The following is a 20813-nucleotide window of genomic DNA, read 5'->3' on the forward strand; positions in this document are numbered from 1 at the left end:
TAGTAACAGACGAGAGTGTACTGTGTCTGAGGAAAATGACACAGGCTGGACTCTGGTGATAAATAAAGACCGCTAGGTCAACGTAAAGGTAGAAGGAATTCTAGGTAGAAGGAGCCAGCATTATGCCAAGTCCTGAAGACATGGACTAACAACGTCTGCTGTCACCATTGCACTGATCAGCACTTCCTTTTTAAAAAATTAAAGTTAGCATAGTTGTTATCCTTTGAAGAAAGTATTATTTGTCCTGTTTTGTTCCTAAAGCAATATATGTTTGTTTCAAATATTGAAATATAGAAATATGTGACCTTAGAAAGGAAGAGTCCTCCATAACCCCAACCTTCAGAGATACGTTATTGTCCGCCTGAGTATATGGGTCTGGATCTGTTTTTCTTATGTATGTGCCAAATTAGACTCATACTCATTCTTTTACAAACATATAACTAAATATGTTATACTCTATTCTCATTGTTTGGAGGTTTTGTATCCCATTGTCCAGGTGGAGTGGTAGTGCAGTGTAGTAATGAAACATGGAAGCACTGGAGTCAGCTGAATCCCAGCTCCACCACCCTTGACTGTATGACCTTAGGTAAGTCACTTAACCATCCTGGGCCTCAGTTTCCCTATGTGTATTATGAGGATCAAAGCAGTTGCATCTCAGAAGATTGCTATGATGATTTAAAAAGTGAATAGTAGTAAAGCACTTAGAATAGCCCCTGACACGTGGTAAGTCCTCTAAGTGTGAGCGCATACTACCACAAGGTGTTTGTTTAACCAGGTCCCTATTGATGGACGTCCATGCCATTTCCAATCCTTTGCATGCTTTGGCTACTAAAGAAACTCTCAAGGTGGGGAGGGATAAATTAGGAGTTTGGGATTAGTAGATACAAACTACTATATATGTAATAGATAAACAAGTTTCTACTGTATAGCACGGAACTATATTTAATAGCTTGTAATAACCTGTAATGAAAAAGAGTATGTACACGTGTATGACTGACTCACTTTGCTGTACACCAGAAACTAACACAACATAGTACGTCCGCTAGACTTCAATTTAAAAAAAGGAAAAAAGAAAGAAACTTCCAAGGCAAGTTTTGAATTTCCCTTCACATCTGTTACATTTGGGCTCCTTCTTACCAACTCGCGGACACCCAGCACTTACTTATAAGCACTTAGCAAACGTGTCCTCCTGTTGTTGACTCCCCCACCCCAGAGGCAGCCCAGAACAGGGTGGTTGGGGTGCAGCAGAGCGGCTTCCAGGTCAGATCCAAGAGACTCCATGGCAGGTTTTCCTTCTGCAGAGAGGCCATGCTGAGCAGACTGGGAAAGGAAGCAGCAAGACAGGGATCCAAGTGGTGGAAGAGTAGGTCAAGCTGGAGGCTTGAACTGGAAAGAAGCCAGAGAAAGAGTGCAGGCCAGAAACATATGGCCAGAGACAACCCTGAAGACAGAGAGCTCAAAAGGATGCCTCGGACACCAACTCTTCTAGCAAATAAGTATAGTAGACCTTCCCTAGAGATGCTTCTCTACATGTTGTTCTCATCAACCCGCAGATACAAACGAAGTGATGTTAATATCAGTTCCCAAACTACAAGGCCCTTCCCCCCCTTGCTCACCCAGGAACTCAGCTTTCTCCTCCCAGTCTCCCGGAACCATCTCTGGGAGTCAGGGGTTGGGGATTCTCATACGCTCAAGGACCAACTTACTCCAGTTGGCCTGCTCTGGTCTGTTCGCCAAGGTGCCTCCCCAGCCACAACCTCAGGTGCTGCAGCCACCGCGGAGAGCCTGCTGGGCCACTTCCTCCTCACTCCTACCCTCCGCCTGGGGGAGGTGTGCTTGGCTGTGTTCTTTGGCAGAGTATGTGCAGGATGGGTTGCGGGGTCAGAGAGGGGAATGACCCTATCTCCAAATCTATGTCTAGAGTCTGTCGTGAATTTAACTCCAGTTATGTCTCTCCCTAACCCCAGTCTCTGCTGAAGTTCCAAACATGTCCCCTGAGGCTGAACTGAGGAAAGGGAAAGGTTGACATGTTTCAGCCGCCCCTTCCAATGTGCTATCTGCCTTATCTCTTTAGTCACTCACGAACAAACACTGACTGTCTGTTGTAGTGGATTGAATGTAAAATTCATCCCAATGCACCGCCCTTTTCTGTATCTGTTCCCTTTGCAGTGAGACATTCAGCTCCTCCAATTCAGGAGTGGAATCTCTCCCACTCCCTTGCATTGGGGCTGGTCTGGGACTGGCTTTGATCAGCTGAATGGGGCTGAAGGGATGGTGTGTCGGTTCCAAGACGGCACCTCGAGAGCACTTCCTTGAGCACTTCCAGCCACTCTCTTGGCTCCTCAGCATGTCCTAGAACAGCCCGGGTCAGACTTCTGTAGTGTTCCACTGGGCTGTGGATGGACTTCCTTCCGGGCAGGGGGCCTGCACTTAACTGTCTGCCAGTCGAGCAAAGCTGCCCATGGCCCAACAAATAGCTGTCACAAAGCAATAGGCCATTAGCTGGAAGGACAGTCAGGCCACAGGTGCAGAAAAAGCAATAAAAAAATAAGCTGTTGATGGCTGATCTCTAGTTCTGTTTAGCCTTTTGAGTGATTTTAAAAAATGAGGCTGAATGTAGAAAAGTCCTTCTTAACCTGATAGCTTAGCCTCTTGGTCCTGTTGGGGTAGTTAATGAGGGTTGGGCTGAGTTCCTGGAGGTGGTTAATGTACGCCTGCTTCCTGGTGGCCTTTTCTGGACATTTTCCGCTACAGTCACGGTTATAGAGGGGTGGGCCTAATTGTTTGGTACATTGGACTGGGGTGATTTGGGGCAGGGGGAATGCTGACTTGGTATAAAGGAGGTGGTTGGGGATCTGGGCTTAGGATTGGTTGGATTGCATATCAACATCATGGTTACAAGCTAGTTGTTTGCTATCTCTAGGAGTTAGCTAGCCTGGAAAAGGTAATCCCTCCTCCCCAACCCCAAAGGCCCCAGTGTATTAATGCATCATAAAACACAGAAAATAAAAAGCATGATTAATACAGCAAGCCAAGAGGACGTGCATCCCTCTGCCATCAGCCCTGACAGACTGAATTGCCAGGAACACCTTATTAACCTCTTTCAAGGCCACGCACGTGAGGACTCAGTATTCTGACCCCTAAATATTTACAAAAGTCCTTCTTGCCATCTCGCTCTAGTTCTCCTGACCCAGAGTCATTCTTTGCTTTTTCAGGAAACACACGGGATTAAAGTCCAGGGCTGGGACTTCCTCCTCTGGGTGTTTGACAAGGACTGACGTACTCTAGGTCTTTGAATCCCGGAAGTCCAGGGCACACCCAGCCTTGGGTGCAGCATCCTGAATGCCGGAGCGTAGGTGAAAGGACGGAAGCAAACAACATTTCAACATGAGGGACCCACTGACAGACTGCTCGGTGAGTAGCTCGGTGTGTTTTGTGTGCCTGTGTGTGAGGGCAGCTGAGTCGTAGATTTTTGTGTTAATGGATTTTAACTTAAGAAATTTGAAATGCTCAGAAGCCAAACATGTTTAGATATTAGCACTGATAACAAGAGTCTGGTTTTTCTTTGGTTCGATTTAAAACAGAACTCTATCTAGCAAATGACAGGGCAGGTCATTGTCGTCTTTTATTCTCATTCTTGGAAAAACTTTGAGTGGTTGTAGCATTATATTTGCATGCAGATGGTAGCTGTTTGGGAAATATTTTTAGAACGTATAACAGTGGTGCCAACCTTGTGCGTAGAGTGGACACACAAATGTGCAGATTATCTGCAGGCAATATGGAAGAATGAAGTCAGGGTGGAAAGTTTTTTCGTATTTTCTGTATCATTTAGAGTCAAGAACTGCGAGTCCGAGGGAGGAAGGACAGACTCCCCACTCTGTCCGACCTGCCATAGTTCTCGGACACATTTACCAACATGTTTGTTTAAGTCCTGGGAGCAGTACCAAAAATAGAAGGTTGATCAAAAGTCCAAAGACATTAAGAGGTCGTTAGCTGCAACAACAGAGATGTAATTTAGGAAATGAGGAGCAATTAAAATAAAGAAGTGGGGAGGAAATAAATAAAGTAATCAAGGATAGTCAATGTGTTATCCCAATTAATCGTGCCAAAAAGCTAAAACTAGTTACATCAGAGGCAAGGGGTTGCATTCATCCTTCAAGTATTTTATTAAAAACAAAGCAAAACAAATTGTGGAGAAGCAGATAAGCAGGGGCTGTCATAAAGCCATAAAGAAAAAGATCAACAGAGAATCATTTGCTTCATTTGTGTTTATTCAAGGGCTGTGGAAAGCGCAGGCTTAGCAAAAATGACACTGTCCCACAGTTTGTTTGTGGTTTTGGGAAAAATTATTTGTTTTGGGCAGATTGTTGTGGAGGTTGGGGGGAACTGGGTTGTGGGGTTATTTTCTACTTTTTTTTTTTTGTACATTTGGAACAATGACAATAAATGAGCCCCCTTTTTAAAAAAACAAACAAAAACTATGACTGTTGTCCCACAAAATGAGTTTGGCAATCAGACCAGCTAAATGAGATGTAGTCATAGTGACCGGTAATACTAATAAAGACAAGGAGGGGGAGGGTATAGCTAAGAGGTAGAGTATTCACCTAGCATCACAGGGTCCTGGGTTCAATCCCCAGTATCTCCATCAAAATAAATAAACCTAATTACTCCCCCCCAAAACAACAAAAACAAAACATTTTTAAAAAATAAATAAAGACAAGGCAGTGACAAGCTCTGCTTACTTTTACTTTTTTAAACACAAAGCTAATATGTGTCTAATGTAAAGACAAACACTAACAATACAATTGCATCCAGATTTTAAGAGTGAAACCTCTCTCTTTGCTTTCCTCCGCCCCCAATTCTCCCCATTGGTAGGCACAGATAACTTTTCAAAAAGTCTTTCATCATCAATGTATTTGTTGTTGGTGGTGGTGGTGGTTTTTTTTTTTGTTTGTTTGTTCTTTGTTCGCTTGTTTGGCTCCTTGTATTTGATCTTCTCCTTTCTCCCCATTGATACTTGGGTGACGTTTTGGCCTAAGGATGGGAGAAGTGGAGGCAAAACTTGGCACCCACAGTCACCAAAGAAAAAAGTCAACACCAAGGGAAGAATGAGATAGTAAATTGAAGCCAGGTTAAGTTCAAAAAGAAAAAAAAAAAGAACTGAAAGCCTAGTATCCTTTCCCAAGGCTGCCTTCAGACCCAGAATTAGGAGAAAAGTTTCCTTTTGAGCAGCCCCCGAGGCAATCCACCGCCCCATCTCTGTCAGCTTAATGCTTCCTCCCTGACAGGCTGACGAGTCCTGTTGCCTATGCTGAACCATTGCCCCGAGGACTCCTGTCCTTGTCCACGAACTTGAAGGTCATTTCTATGGGCCCAGTGCCACCCAAGGTCGTCTGGATATCAGAGGGGGCTGATATCCCTTCAGCCAGGGTTTCGGAATCCTTTAAAGTCACGGAATCCTTACTTATTTGCAATTGTTTCATCTTCATCAAGAGTTCAAGTTGATTTCCTGGTGCCGTCCCAGTTTGTGCTTGGGAAACAATGCTGTGGGAAGATGAGGCTGCAGTTTGGGAACAGAATAGAAACAAGGGAATGGACTGCAAAGATGCTTTGGGAAACGCTGAGACAATTTCACGGGAAAACCAAAAAGAAGCCAAAGCTTTAACCATTTGCGAAATACTCCATTTCATGAGTCCCTAGAAACACAATTAATTCACAAAGCCTTAGCTCAGCTCTAGTTCTTAACATGGTCAAATCCAGTAGATCAACATATAGAAACCAATGGGCTGCATGACCTTCGATGGGGAAAACGTGATCTCTTTATTTGTGTTAGTTTCTAACTAAAGTTTAGAATTTCCTTCAATTTTGAATATAAGCAGCCAACTCTAATACTACTGCAGTGTCCGTGACCTTGTAACCAATAAAAATCACATATATTTTTATATAACGTTACAGTTGTTTACAGATACCTAGAAATACTGTTTACTCACACTCAGTGGGACTTAGAAATTTGGGTAATTCTTAAGACTTGTTATTTAGTATGTTAATTAAAGAGCACGTAAAATATTGTGACTTTAAATTATGTTTGTAAAATATATATATCAATATAATTAGTTTCCCTTATGATCCTATTTTGTTTTATGCATTTGAAAAATACTATTCTGAGTAAAATAGATTTCACCAGACTGCAGAAAATTTAAACACCTTTTAGGTCATGCTCCAGTGGGCAAGATGGGCTGATAGTGGGGCTATTCAACTTCAAAGAGCCTGTTTAGTGTCCATGCTCAAATTGTCAGTCACCAGGGTGGCACAGATTGCTTAAATGCTGTGCAGGGCTTTTAACTAATCTTAGAAGCGTCAGAACTTATCTGAAGAAGATTTTTTAAAGTTCTGTTTTTGAAAAAGAAAAGAATTGGCTCTGGGCCTTGATGCCTTAATGCCTGTGAGCTTAGCTTCTAAATCCATGTGTAAGGAAACAGACAGGATGGAATTATCTCCAAATGAAATAATCTAATCATTAAAAAAAAAAAAAGTAGCACCTTCCTAAGAAACACCACCATAGAAATCAAAAGCAAATAATAAGCTATAACCAAGGTTTTGCTTTTACTCACTCCTATGGGTCCAGGTAGGGACTTGTCAAAGCAGGCTTTCCTGGGTCCACACAGTCAGCCTCTTCTCTTAACTTCATCAGCTGTTGAAACAGTATTGTAGAGCTGCCCCTTCAGCCTGGTTCACATGCCAAGCTGAGCATCTCAGTTGGCTCAGCCTGGGTCGTAGGATGTTAACTGTTACTAATAGAAAAGATGCTGGGGTAGTGGTCTTTGGCTCCTGGGGGATTGTGGGACGCTGCAGAGATAAGGAGGCAGGCTGGGTCTGGTTTGAATGTCCTTGGCCCGTAGCACACCCAGTGTGCATCAGTGAGCTATGTGATGGAATGGTCCACATTTCATGGGCCTCTGTTTCCTCATCTGTAAAGTAAGGGGAGGAAGAGGATGAAGTAGACTGATCTTTAATGTTCTGTGTCTCATAATCTATGACAATAAATACAAGTAATCCATTAGTCTAGAAGAGCAGTACTTAGAAATACCACATCACATGAAATCAGTAGCACAGTGCCTGGCATGTGAAAGGCATCTAACAAAAGGTTATGTAATTAAATTTAAGTGGAATATCATGGTTTATTTAACACTATGAGGATTTTCACTGAAGGAAAAAAACCTTTTCAGACTTGCACCTAGAATAAAAATGAATTTTTCTAGAATAACTGAATTTAACCTTCTTCATCATTCAAGTCAATGTTGATACAGTGCTTTTTTTATTGTTACAAGACATTTGTCTAATCATTTCATGTGATAATTGCCTAGGTTACTAAGTTCTTTGGTAATGATATTTATCCAAGAGAATTTGCTTAGAAGCACATTTTCCTAATGTGAATGGGAAATGTCTGTATACAGCAGTTGTCTATATGAAGGAATTTTTAGAGTCTCAGAAGGATCTGACATATTTCTCCACCAGCCTGCAATCCTTTTATCAGGGAAAAGAAAACCTATAACTTTTTCCCTAGTAATTAATGACCCTAGGGAAGAACAGCATGTTAATATAAATTTATATGGAGATGTAAGATCAATACTGGGTTCTTTTCTGGAATGAATATTTGGTAGAGGGTAGGGCTACCAAAGCTCAACAACGGGAAAACACCAAAAATTCAGCTTCCACATTACTTTGAGTAAAGCAACCCCTTCTGTGCTGGTTGATGACATTAGGAAGCCAGCTGCACTGTTCATGATACTGAGAGGCAACTACCACTCTGAGTTCACTTAGTGTGATTATACTGATTAGCTGTTTGCAAGTATATTTATTTCTGATGGAGTCTCTAATTGATTTGCTCACCTAACATTTCTAATCACAGTTCTGTCCCTAACTAATGAGGTTTATCTTTCGCTGTTTGGGCCCTAACTATAAAATAGGAGGATTGGCTTTACTGGTTTCCCAATTGTGCTCCATGGAATCCCTTCAGAGACCCCTCTGGTGGGTGAGAGTAGGGTGGGGAGTAGAGGAGGGAAAGGAAGGGAGAGCCCAAGCCCAGGTCAAGGGATTTCATACTGTCAAAGCAGGTAAGTTCCAAGATTTTCTGATTACACACACACACACACACACACACACACACACACACACACACACGCTGGATGAAATGGTCTCTGGGGGCTGCTTTGATGTTTCTGTAAGTCTGTTTTTCACAGCTTTTGTCTTCAAGTCTGAGTAGATGGTATAAGATGAAAGATACAGAATCATTGTATCTAAAAAAGGGGATACACTGAAATAATGGAAGTATTCTTAGCCACTCTTTTATTTATTGATGTCACCCTTATCTCAGTCTGGATCAGAGTCTGTTGGGGAGTGTCTGGTATTGTACATAAAGTCAAAGATAAAGATTCGCCCCAGTGCTATAATAAGCAGAACATCCCGCTCTTATCTGATCCCTAAGTTAACAACAATGTAATGTTTTGAAGAACTTCCTGACTCGTTGTACCTGGGCACACTGGGGTTTGGGGAGTGGATCACAGCAAGGTGTGCCTGGGAGGCAGAGGTCACGGGCAAGTTGCCTCTGCCTTGAAAAAATGTGTCCATTTCCCACCTTGTTCAAGTACCAATATCATCATCTACATGTACCACGATGTGAAAAAAAGTTAGGAAGTACTAGCCTATTCAATGACAGAAAACTTCCAAAATCTAAAACTGGCAGCCCCAGGGGCAGTTGAAGCCATAAGATGTGCTTGGTTGGAGTAGACTCTTGCTTTAGAAAGTTGCATCTGAATGCCTTGGGGAAAGACAGGAGGTCTCCACATTGCCACAGCTCACCCTCCTCTCCTCTAAAGACAATTGAGTTTTCAACATTGGTTTATAAACTTTCAGGGCTGTCTGGCTTCCCGGGAATTAGTCCTCTAGAGATAATATTTTTTAAATGTGTCTTGGAGAGCTCTGATGGCTAGATAAGCTTGGGAAATGCATTGGCATCTGCAGCCTCGGGACAGGGAAAAATTTTTCAGCTGATTCTACTTACTTCCGCTTTGGTTAGAGGCAAGGTTTCCCCTGCCTGTCCCCATCCTCACACATGGTGTCTGAGCTTCCCTGTTCTTTCCCCAGGACTGTTGGACGCAGATCGCCACCTCTGGTAATGATGGGCAGCGGGGGATCTATGCCTTAAGACAGCTCACCTCAGAGTCCCTTCCCTCCACTCCTACTTGTCCTGATGGGAGTTTCTTCTCCTCCCTTATGCTCCAAAGACTCAGTCCCTCCAGCCATCTGTCTGCTTTGTCTTCTCCCAGCCCCAGCCTTATACTATTTGAGAGCAGAAAAATTCACTTTTAAGGCATGCATTCAAATCTTTCTCTCCTGCACAATGCCCCCTGATGTTTTTGGTGGGTCTTTGTTTCTGCTTTGGTGTGAGCTGGAGAGAGAAACAGATAGGACACTATTTTAAAATACACAGCTTAATACTGTGTAATTCTGTGAGATATTTCTAAATAAATCAAATAAGAATGCAAAAGGACCTATAAAGAAAATCATAAAATTTTACTGAACATAAAATAAGATTTGAACAAAATGAAAAGACTTACTATGTCCTTGGATGGGAAGTCTAAATACCATAAAAAAGTTAATTTCCTCAAATTGAGATATATAAATGTAATGCAATTCCAATTAGGATCTCAACAGGGATTTTTTTAGATGGTAATTAGATAAATGTTCATATAGAAGAAAAAATGCCCCAAAATAGTCAAAGAAATTTTGAAAAAGAAAAAATTGTTGTTTAAAAATAGAGTGGAAGAAAAGTGTCAGTATCTCTGTAACTCACTTAGGTAGTATTTCGGTATTATTTTATGAAACATAAAAATGTTTCATAATTTAAAATAAAAAGTTAAAAGACTCTATATGAGTTAGAATTATGTTAGCTGCATGTTTTAAAAATCCAAAATGAGTGACTTTAAAAAAAAACCTATTCTTACATTTCTCTTTTACATAAAATAAGTCTACAAGTAGAGAGTTGGGGGCTTGTGTGGTGGCCTCCAGGGCATCAGGGACCCACTCTTTCTCTCCTTCTGCTCTAAGATCTTAGCACATGGTGTCCATCCTCAAAACCACCTGACAGCATGAGCTGTCATTTCTAAGTCCTGGTTTCAGGAAAGAGGAGGAAGGAACTTTCACTGAAACCCAACAGAAAACTTTCCGCCCATACCAATTTGGGAAGCATTTAGTCACATGGCTACACTCAAGGGTGTGAGAGGCTGAGAAATGAATTCATTCCTGCTAATCATTCTCTATTTTCTTCCCATGATACCTAGGTGTGTTTTATTGGATGCTATTCAGTGTTATGGGAAGAACATAAAAGGCTTAAGGGAGAATTTAGTGAAAATGTTTGGGTAACAGGAGTAAACAAAAAAGCTAAACAATTAAAAAATGCTGACCAAACTCTCCCATTGCACTTGTAAGGGGAGGAAGGAGACTTAAAGTATTATGTCATTCATAGAAGGCAGGTTATGTTCATGGAAATAAAAATGAGAAAGCTTGGTTGCCAGATACTGATTTTACTCCCACAACTCAGAGGAGAATTGGTCCTTCCTGACAGAGGTTACACCTGGACTGCACTTACAGGTGCATTTTGCTCACTTGGCAGAGATTGTTGGCTGCAATTTTTTAAAAATTGTATGTCAGATACCAATCCTCATTTCAGCTTTTTTGGGCAAAAAAGCTGGTCAGTAGTTCCGAGCTCTTGTGGTAGCTGTCCCTCCAGCTCCCTGTCCCCACCCTGCTCCTCCCTCTTCCGGGCACCTGCAGACACGTGACTTTGCCAGCCTCGCTTTAGGATTAACAGTGTCCTTCTAAAGACCTTTGTGCTTGAGCTCTTGTCATTGTTTCAGTGAAGCTGTTTGCGACTACCGTGTGTCACCAAATCCTCCCTGGCTTTCTGTGTTCAACTCAGGGGAAAGTTAAACTACTGCATAAAGATAAAAGGATTTGGTGTCTATAGGATTGTCTTCACATCCTAGGTCAGGGTTGGTTCCACCCCTGAAGGTAGGGGCCTGGATTAGATCATTTCTTTAGGTCTTTCTTCCTCTGTGCCCTATGTCCTGTGTGGCTCTGCTATCCCTGTGCACTGGGTGCTGCTGTGACAACTGAAAGGTTGCCTGGGCCCTTAGGGTCCACGTGTGGCAACATGCCTGCCACATAGCAGGTGCTCAGGAAGTGTGAGTTCCCGTCCCTTCCCCTTCTCAACACGGTGACCAGCCGAGTGCCAGAGACATTTGAGGGCTGGAAGGGGCTGGGTCATTTTATGAGCAAAGGGCTACAGCATGGCACTCAGTCTACACAGAATTTGCATCCTCTTGTAGAAAATCTCGTTTTGAAAAAATGCAATTGGCTATCGCATCTCCCAGATTGGAAACACAGAGACAGTGTGTGTTTGAGACCCCATCGCCTCACTCACCTGCTCTGTGTCAGGAAAGCAGCAGAATCAAGTGACATATACCCTCTCCATCCAGGCATTTAAAATCAATCGTCATCAATGTCTACCTTTACCGATACAATTTTCAGAATAACATTGTGGAGTTCTAAAGCACATGACAGAATCTTTCGATTGAAATTTTTGTGTCTGCAGGCTAAATTCATATAAGAATAAATGTATAAAAATGATTTATAAATTTATAGATGTTTGGTTCATCCAGAATGTTTAACTCATTATTACAACATTTCTTTTACTAGAGTTAAATGAGATCTAGAGGGGGCTAGGAGAAGTTTTATTAACACATTATCCACTTACATTTTCCCATCTCAGCCAAGAAATACTTGAATGATTCAGGGTTTGTCATGAGGTCCAGGAATATTATTTTGAAATTTGTGGGGGAGACACAAAATGAATATGCAGTGTATTTCAGAATGTACTTTTAGCCTTCCTGAGACTAATAGGGGTGACAGGAAGTCAGATTCCAAATGCACCCCACTGCTGAATTGTTTGCGTTTGGCCTAGGAAGAGACAGACGGACCAGCTTTGTTTTTGAAAACGGTTCCCCAGGATCTTTCACATCCAGGCAGAAGAGACTTCATCTTTAAGAACTGATTGAGCGATCACTGGCGTTGACAGTCATCAGTACAGCAGCGTTCGGCATTCACAGGAGTTGTCTTTGGAAGTGCTAATCCTTTGGTGCATCTTTTCTTTTTCAGTATAATAAGGTTTACAAGAACCTAAAGGAGTTTTCCCAAAATGGAGAAGATTTCTGCAAGCAGGTCACATCCATTCTTCAGCAAAGGTACAAAACGCATGTTTGCACTCAGCTGTGCCTCCTCCTGAGCCGCCGGGAGCGACGTGACTGGAGGAGTGGTTAGAGCTTTCCTACTTTCCGGAGCACAGTGCTATATTTTGGCAGTTGAGAAATTGGTTTGAAGAGTGATTCTCTGAGATTGCACATTTATCATTTGGGTGCTATAAAAATCAGGAAACAACTGGGAGTGATTCTGCTTGGGAAGGCTTGGTCCAGTTCCTTCGGATTCCTGGGACCGAGTTTATCACCCCCTCCTGGGCCCCCCATTGTACCTGACACATAAGCCTGTCATCCCACTCCTCACGCTGATGGCAGTCCCCCCTGCGAGGGCAGTGCTCTGCGTGCCGAGCTCTTGGAGCCTGGCTTTTTGACCTCTTCAGTAAATATCTGTTGACCAAATGCATGGATGAATGAGAAGTCACCATTTTCAGTATCATCTTCTCTTGATACGAGATGTGATCATGTGTAAAGCTGTGCTGACATGAGCACACTCAATCCAGTCAAGAAAGTTACAAAAATTCCTGCTTAAAATTAGAGAACCCGAGGACTGAATTGGGCCATAAAGAGTTTCTAGGCCGTTTCCCTATGTCTAGGCAGCTCTGTGAGAGACTCTAAAGAGACCTTCAGAAGAGATTGTTCATTCTTTTAAAAGACTCCATTTCAAATGTAAAATATGGCATGTGTGCTGTAAGAACAAAGATGCCGGAGTTGATTGCGTGTTGTGTTAGTAGGTCAGAAGCAAAGGAAAACCTTAACTGTCTCAGGACCAGTGAATGAGGCCAAGGAAAGATAGAGGAGAGCTCAAACAGACTTTTCTTTTTCTTTCTTTTTTTAAAATTGAAGTATAGTTGATTTACAGTGCTGTGTTAGCTTCTGCTGTACAGCATAGTGATTCAGTCATACATATATATGTATTCTCTTTCATTATAGGTTATTACAAGCTATTGAATATAGTTCCCTGTGCTGTACAGTAGGACCCTGTTGTTTATCTATTCAAGCATATTTTTCTAAAGAAAATAGCCAGGTTTGTCAAGTGAATTCAAAAAGAAAAGAATTTTTTTAATTGAAGTACCGTCAGTTACAGTGTGTCAATTTCTGGTGTACAGCACAATGTCCCAGTCATGCATATACATATATATATATTCGTTTTTATATTCAAAAAGAAAAAAGATTTAAATAAGAAGTGACTTTTATCTTAAGAGCTAATTGCTTTGATTCTATGAAAAGAAGAGGGAGGACCCATCTGGGAGGGAATTTTTTCTATGAGAAAATATTTCTATCCATCTCAAAGGAAGTGATTTAAAATAAGACCAAGTAACTATTATACAAATTCAACCCATTACCTAGGTTAGAAAGCATCTCCTTCCTGCAGATCAGGAAGAATCTATATACAGAGTAGCCATACAAGTGAGCTGGGTTGCAGTCAGCGGGGCCTTGATTATTTGGTGTCTCCAGGTTCAAAGCTAGCTGGGTAGAGCTGTGAAGATGGAAAGGAGGTGATAAATAATACTGGGTAAACAGACTCAACAAAGAACTGAACATATTTGGGGGAATTACTTCTCCGAAATAGCCTTATTGTTTCTCCCTTGTCCAAGTCACTCCACATCTCCGCCCTGCCACAGACGTACCTACTTTATGTACAATCAGAACCTTCATTTCTTACCTGTATTTCTCTTGAAGTTGTTTCCTTCTGTCCCAGACCTATTAATGTGCAAAACTGTCCACTGACATGTTCTAGAATGTCAAATGAGCTCCAAGGAAGGAGAAACACTTGAGTAGCTAAAGATAACCTCCCCTCGTGGTTTTCCCTCCTCATGGAGCAGAATTCAGAATTTGAAAATATAAAGAATACAGCTGGCTAGCAAAACCACGTGCACGTCTCTGGGATAATAACTGCATAGCATGAATACAGAAAGGAGGGGCTAAAGGTTTACCCAGGTCAAAAAAATTATGCCACTTATTAGGTCGTTTATGCAATTGATGGTTTCCTGAACAACTTGTAAAGCTACCCTCTTACAGTTAAATCATTTCCCCTTAACCAAGATGCCTTGTGTGAGTCGCTTTATGTTCATTCCCGAGACATGTGCACTTGGCAGTGTCTCCTCACACTTAAGCTTGAGGCTTTCTTCCTCTTGCTCAGCTGTTTGATCATGTAGTTAACCTGAAGGATGTTCAGCCACACTAAAAGAGTATATGTCTGGCGAGAACTGTTTTCTAATGGACACGAACTCTCTGCTAATCTATGTGGCACATTATGTGCTTTTTTTTACCAGCTGTTTCCCCACATGTCAGCTGGCAAAGACTGAGGCCACCTCCCTTGCCAAGATTGGGTCATTTCTTCCCCATGGGGAGTGATTCTGAAGTCACTCCCTCTTCCTACAAGGTGTTTGAGCTTTGAGAACATAGTTACCATATCAAAGGATGAATGGTCACAACTGAGCTGGCATTACACTCGCCTTCGTCTTCCCCTTCTGTGAAATCAGTAATTATTTCCCTAGATATACAAGTAATAAAGAACTGTTTCCTACTAGTTACGCAGACAGGAACCCTGGGTCTATTTTCCTCTTAAATGGGTGGGCTTATTGCATATGAATCAATGATACCATTCCCTTGTATTAGAAAAATACCTGGAAAGTCAGTACTCTTTGAAAGAAGCTATCATATTATTTAGAGTATAAACAGGTAATGGGAAACTCCATTGGACAAGTAAAAGGGTACTCTTAGAGTATATATAGCAGGCATTTCCACTGAGGTTAATGCATAGAAAATCATAAAGGCAAATCCAGTAGCCAGCATAATGAGAGATTTAGTGAGGGGCATATGGGGCTTCTTTGAATTAAGGGTACCTGCCACATAAAATACATTCAGTAAATACCTGTAGATTGAATGAATAAGTAAGTGAAAGCTAGTTAAGTGTTTATTTTCTTATTATTACACCTATATTATTAGAACAACGTCTTACTGTCCTGGGATATTTACAATTCCAGACATCTTGAATCCATTGGAATGTGGTTCCGCTCAACACTTCTGTATTAGCTCGTGGCTCCAAGAGACTGCATCCCAGTCAAGCTTTGAGGCCAGATCATGTTTTATTTCCAAGCTCAGCTGCCTTCTTGCATTTGTTCTAATTGGGTGATCGAAAAGTGTTGCTATTGAAACACCAGTTTGCCTGGAAATTCTGCAATTCAGGGTCGTGCTTAGCTTCTTTTATCCAATTAGTTGCTTCAGTTTCCTTTTTTGTAGTAACAATTCAGATTTAGCCAGAAACACACAGCAGCTCCTAAGATGCGTAATGCCAAAGTCATCCGGTTCACTTCATCATAATCACAGATCAGATTCAAAAAGACAAAGGCACATTTCCAGAAACTATCTCTGAGTGTTTGGTTATCCGCACCCTCACAGCTAATGTTTAAACAGGCTTTGATAGGAAAAATCAATTTTTCTTCTCTAAGAAAACTTCAGACCAGGTTTTCAAATGGCAAGTACCACCATTGCAGACATAACTTTTTTAATTAAAAAAGAAAAGAAAAAAACAAAGAAGGAAGCGTAGTTGGTCATTGTTCCATCTATAATTCATTGCATATGCTGTCAACAAAAGAATAAATGTTTGAAAGGAAATCTTTGATAAACCCTCACCTTTTCTACTCTACCAATAGCCTAGTGATCTTACTTCCCATAATTTCAGCTCTTTTTTGCATGTTGATGACTCCCATGTGTATATTACTAGGCAATATGTCTTACCTGTACTTCAAACCATATATCCAGAAGTCTGTTGGACATTTCCAGCTAGAAATGTCCCATGAAACCACAAAACAGAGCTGATTAGCTTTTCCCCAAATCTGGTACCCTTCTAGATTTTTTACCATGATGACTGGGACCTTTGTCCACCCAACCAAGCCCAACCCAATACTTAGGAACCACCCATGACCCCTTCTTCTCTCTCAGCTCATGACCAGGACTCCATATTTCTCTCTTCCAAACACCTCTTACACCTTCAGCTTTCTTTTCATTTCATGGCCTGTGCCGTTGCTCTGACAAGAATCTCCTAACCTGTCCTTCTGTCTGGGATACTGCCTTGTAGCTGTGCGGTCTGTGTACTGCACAAGGCACCTGGCTGACGGGCTGAGTGAAGGCGGAAATCGAATCCACTCTTCATCCATCAGGTCTGGTATCCAGGCTCGGAGCTATGTCCCTTCAGAAGATCTCCTTTTTCTAATCCAGGCAAGTTGCCTCAACTAGGGAGCATCTAATGCATCTTCCACTTTGTGGCCAGGACCCTGTTTAAGACCCTTCAAAGACTCCCATGACCTTTAATATAAAACTCAGCCCTCGTAGTATCTCTTAAAAGGAACTTTAAGATGTGGGCCCTGCCTTCCTCCCCAGCTTGTCGCTCTCCACCTCCCCGTGACCCCCACATCTCTCCATCTCACTCATAGTCACTGCTTAGAGAACCACCTGCAGTCACCCGCCATGAGTCCTTGCCTCCCCTCCCACCTGTCATTATGGATCCCAACACTTGTACCTGCTGTCTCCTCTGCCTGGTAGACACTTCTTCACCTTCATCGCCAGCCTCCACTCAGTGCATTCCTCCAGACTCAGTCACCCCGCTCTGGTGGCCCTTCCTTGACTCCAGTCCCCAGTCTCAGAAGAGGGCTCCTCAGAGATGTGCAGGTCTAGCGCTTACCTTTGCTATGGCTCTACTCTCCTTCACTGTTACTTTCTGTTCACTTGTCTATCCCCATTGGAGGCTGAAATTCTTGAGGGGCTTGGTGTCCCACGTGACTAGCACAGAGCCTGGTACAGAGCAGGCATTCAGCAGATGTTCACCGAGTGAACGAATGCATTCATGTACGAGTGACTCTGGGCCTTCAGGCACTCACAACTTTTAAGTTTAAGTTAGGCTATTTAGGAGGAGGAATAAATGGGTGTGTCAAAGAAACTTACCTACATAGTGTATAGAACATTATTTTGAACAAAAGCTAGAAAAGAATAATAAAACCACAGAAGAGACCATTTATCTGGCACTGTCTGTAGATCAGGCACTGCATTTGATAATGTCTTATACTTGGTCTCCTTTACTTAAATTCTCACAACCTGATGCAGTGTGAAAGTACCCTCATCCACCTCTAATTTACAAGTAGGGGCGTGGAAAAAATGATGCATTTTGATTTCTACTCAGCTTTACCCAGGCTGGGTGTAAGGATGTCTTCGGAGTGGGCCGGCAGTTGGGAGCACTGCTGCGGGAGTCCCAACACGCTCGGGGGTCCTGGTCCAGCTCCCGTCAGTCTTTTGGGTTTTCTATGGGGAGGGACACCAGTGGCCTTCGGGTTCAGTGGCTTTCAAACCTGCCGGCACAGGGCTCTGCGGGGAGCCCTCGGGGCCACACTGGGGGCTGGGAGGCGGTGGAGTGGGCGGGGCTCAGCTCCCCCGTCACGCCAGTTCTCGCTTATTCAGAACACGGTATCTATACGATATGGGGGGATTCTGTATAAAACCTTGTTTTCGAGCTGAAAAGTTTAAAAACCTGGCCTCATCCATTTTACTCGACTTCTCCACTACACATCCCCACGCACAGAAGCTCCCTCAGTTCAGGACACAGAGGCTCTGAAGTGCTACCCGGGCCGGCGTCGCTGGGCGGGAGGTGAGCGGCGGCTCGCGGACCGCGGGCTGGACACCCAGGCAGGGCGTCCCCGGCTCTCCACCCTCGGCGCCTGTCCTTACTGCGTTACAGGAGCCAGAATTAGGGCATGGGGAATGACGGATGTTGCCAGAGAGCCCAACCACTCAAAAACCAGAGCTACCGTGTAAAAAATGTCTTCAAATTGTGAATAAGTCGCTTTTAAATCCAGCTTCTTCGTCAGATGAGCTTGGGACCATCTTTCAAAAGTCAAATTGATTAAGTTTAGGTGGAAAATGTCGACATAGCAGGTCCCAAGAAGCTGTTGCTGATACAAAGTAGGAGGCCAGAGATGGGGGCGTGAGGTCACAGACTGTCAGATCACTACAATAACTTCTTAATTTATAATGAAGGGAGGGCTCTGTCACCTGCTATTTTCAAGCTTCAGGGAACTTTAGTTCAATTTTAATTAATTCCTGCTAGACACAGGGGCCAGCTACAGTTTTCATTTTTTATCACTGTTGATCATCTTAATTTTATTAGCACAGGGCACTCTAAAATGGATTACCTGGTCACTTACACACTTACAGTATAATTTGTGCTCTGTCTAAAATATGGAATCTGATACCACATATTTGCCATCTCTCCTTTCTTTCAAAAATACAATTAATTTTTAAGTCTCAGGCAAATGTTGGTCTTTAACTTATTGGTTGGTCTTCTTTATTACTAATGAAAATTTATTGACCTCCTTCTGCACACTGAGAGGAAATTCGAATATAAATGGATTACAAATTAGTGCATGCCTTTTCCCTTGCCAGGGGTCTTTAAGACTCACTGGAATATTCTGAGATTGAGTTACCCATCAAAAGAGATATACAGCATCAATTTCTCATGTGCCAAGACAACTGCTTGGAGAAGGAACAGCAACTCCTACTAGATACGGTGGCTGTGGGGCGCCACGTTGAAAGCACAACGTTATTACAAGCTTGTTTCTGATTATTTTAATGAGGGGAAGAAAATTCCGTGTCTCAGTTTAAGTTGAGCTCTGCCTCTCTTGATTGGTGCCTTTTAGGAGGAACCAGCGTGCGTGGGGTCACGCCCTGCCACCTCTGCCTTGGAAAACACCGAGGTCCACTTCCTTTTTGTTGTTGTTGTCCTTACTGGAAGTCCTGGGGATTGAACCCAGGACCTTGTGCATGCAAGGCGCACACTCTACCACTGAGCTACACCCTGTTCACGTCTGTTTAGTAGGAATTCTGAAAGGATAGATGTTCTGCTTCATTAGACCACAAGCACGGATGAACCACGTGGCAGTGCCTGTTCCAATTTACAGACATCCCAACTTATAAAACTGACAGCTGTCTTCACGCTTGCCAGTTGGAGTGTGGCTTCTTGGAGCAGCTTTCTCTGGGAACGAGTTTACCCATTAACCTCTGCTAACATAAAGGCCATTCAGTGCCAAAGGCCAGGGAGCTTTTCAGTTGTAGCAGACTTGCCAGAAAGGGAGCCTCTGGATGTGTTCCACTCCCCACATACCCACATTTATCCTCCTGACTTTATCTCATTTTCTTCCGACATGTAGGGTAATCTGCTGGGGATTCTGAAATGGTCATTAGGGGAAATAATTGCAGCCTGTTTTGTTTGGCTAATTTTGTAACCGAGTGAGCAGAATCCTACGCTGCCTTCCTGAGACAGACCCCTCCCCCATATCCTCTGCTGTAGCTCCTCTCTCAAGTACCCAGATACTAGTATCTCACACATACTACTTGAGTTTTTCAGATGCTAAAAACCACCACCAAGTGGAAGAAATTAACTACTTGATGATCATGAGCACGTGGGCCCCAGACCTTCTGGCACCTAAGGATTGATCACCATCAACCAATCAGAGAATTGTGCACAGCTGATCACATACCCTGGGACGCCCCGCCCTCAGCTGGTCTTTAAAAAGGCTTGGCTGAAACCCTTCAGGGTTGTTTGGAGTTTTTTAGGCCTCAGTCGCAGTTCTCCTGCAGTAAACCTTTCTCTGCTCCGAACTCCGATGTTTCGGTATTTTTTTGGCCTCGCTGTGGGTTGGGCGCAAGAAATTGCATTTGGTAACAATTTTAGCCAAGCCAGCCCAAAAATCTGTGCTTGTGGCAGGTCCACCCCAGCTGGGCGCCTCCCCTTCCCGGGGCCCCAGCGGCCACCCGAGCTCTCTTCGTTCCCGGGAACTGGGAGGGACTCTCTCCCTGGCTGGCGCCAGCCGCCCCAGCTTGAGGCTGTTTGGAGTCCAGAATCTTCTGGCCAACCCGCTTGAGGCTGTTTGGAAACTTTGGGCTCTGGTGCTGTGGTCTACAGGCTGTCTACATTCGATGTCGCCTGGGGGTGAGTCACTCCAGCTCGTGCAGACTGGGAATTCTCTCCACTTCATCTGGGCTTGTGGGAAGTGAGCTGTTCTGGGCTCATTGGGAGCCACTCGGGGTCTACTCTTTTTTGAGAGCTGGGCTGATCTGTTTGGAGGCCTCTTGTCTGACAGTGGAAGTAAAATTTTAGACTTCATCTCCTCTGATGGCCTGTGCAACTGTTGGTTACTTGTCATTTGTGTGTTTGTGCTTATTTTGAGGTGAACCACTCTGGCTTGCACAGGATGGAAAGGTTCTATGCGCTCCACCTGGGCTTGCTCCCTTCTGGTAAGTGAGCTGTTCTGGGCTCACTGAGAGCAACTCTGGGTCAGCTCTCCTTCAGGAGCCAGGTTGGAAGCCTCCGTTTGGGAGTAGAAGTGGAATCTGGGGGCTACGCCTCATCTGATCTTTTGTTTGTAGGATGTGTGTGTGTGTATCAATAGTTGCATTTGAGAGGCCTTTGGTGAGTAATGGGGATCACGTGTGAAGACACCAGAATCT

At 43.2% G+C, this 20813-nt stretch overlaps 1 protein-coding gene across 5 annotated transcripts in view; it reads left to right on the forward strand.

The window, feature by feature from the left end:
• Window positions 1-3223: 3223 nt before the first annotated feature.
• NOSTRIN (nitric oxide synthase trafficking) overlaps window positions 3224-20813 on the forward strand; it is a 69425-nt gene continuing 51835 nt past the window's right edge. Inside the window, exons 1-2 of one of the 5 annotated variants that reach the window (XM_010971419.3) lie at window positions 3224-3414; window positions 12217-12302. In XM_010971419.3, coding sequence (XP_010969721.1) covers window positions 3388-3414; window positions 12217-12302 — 113 coding nt within the window. In that variant the 5' untranslated portion in view covers window positions 3224-3387. Of the gene's footprint in view, window positions 3415-12216; window positions 12303-19889; window positions 20296-20813 lie in introns of those variants that run through there. The other 4 variants (XM_010971420.3, XM_010971418.3, XM_010971421.3 and 1 more) reach the window with 4 other exon arrangements.

Source organism: Camelus bactrianus, chromosome 5, assembly GCF_048773025.1.
Source record: "Camelus bactrianus isolate YW-2024 breed Bactrian camel chromosome 5, ASM4877302v1, whole genome shotgun sequence".
Classification (NCBI taxonomy): Eukaryota; Metazoa; Chordata; class Mammalia; order Artiodactyla; family Camelidae; genus Camelus; species Camelus bactrianus.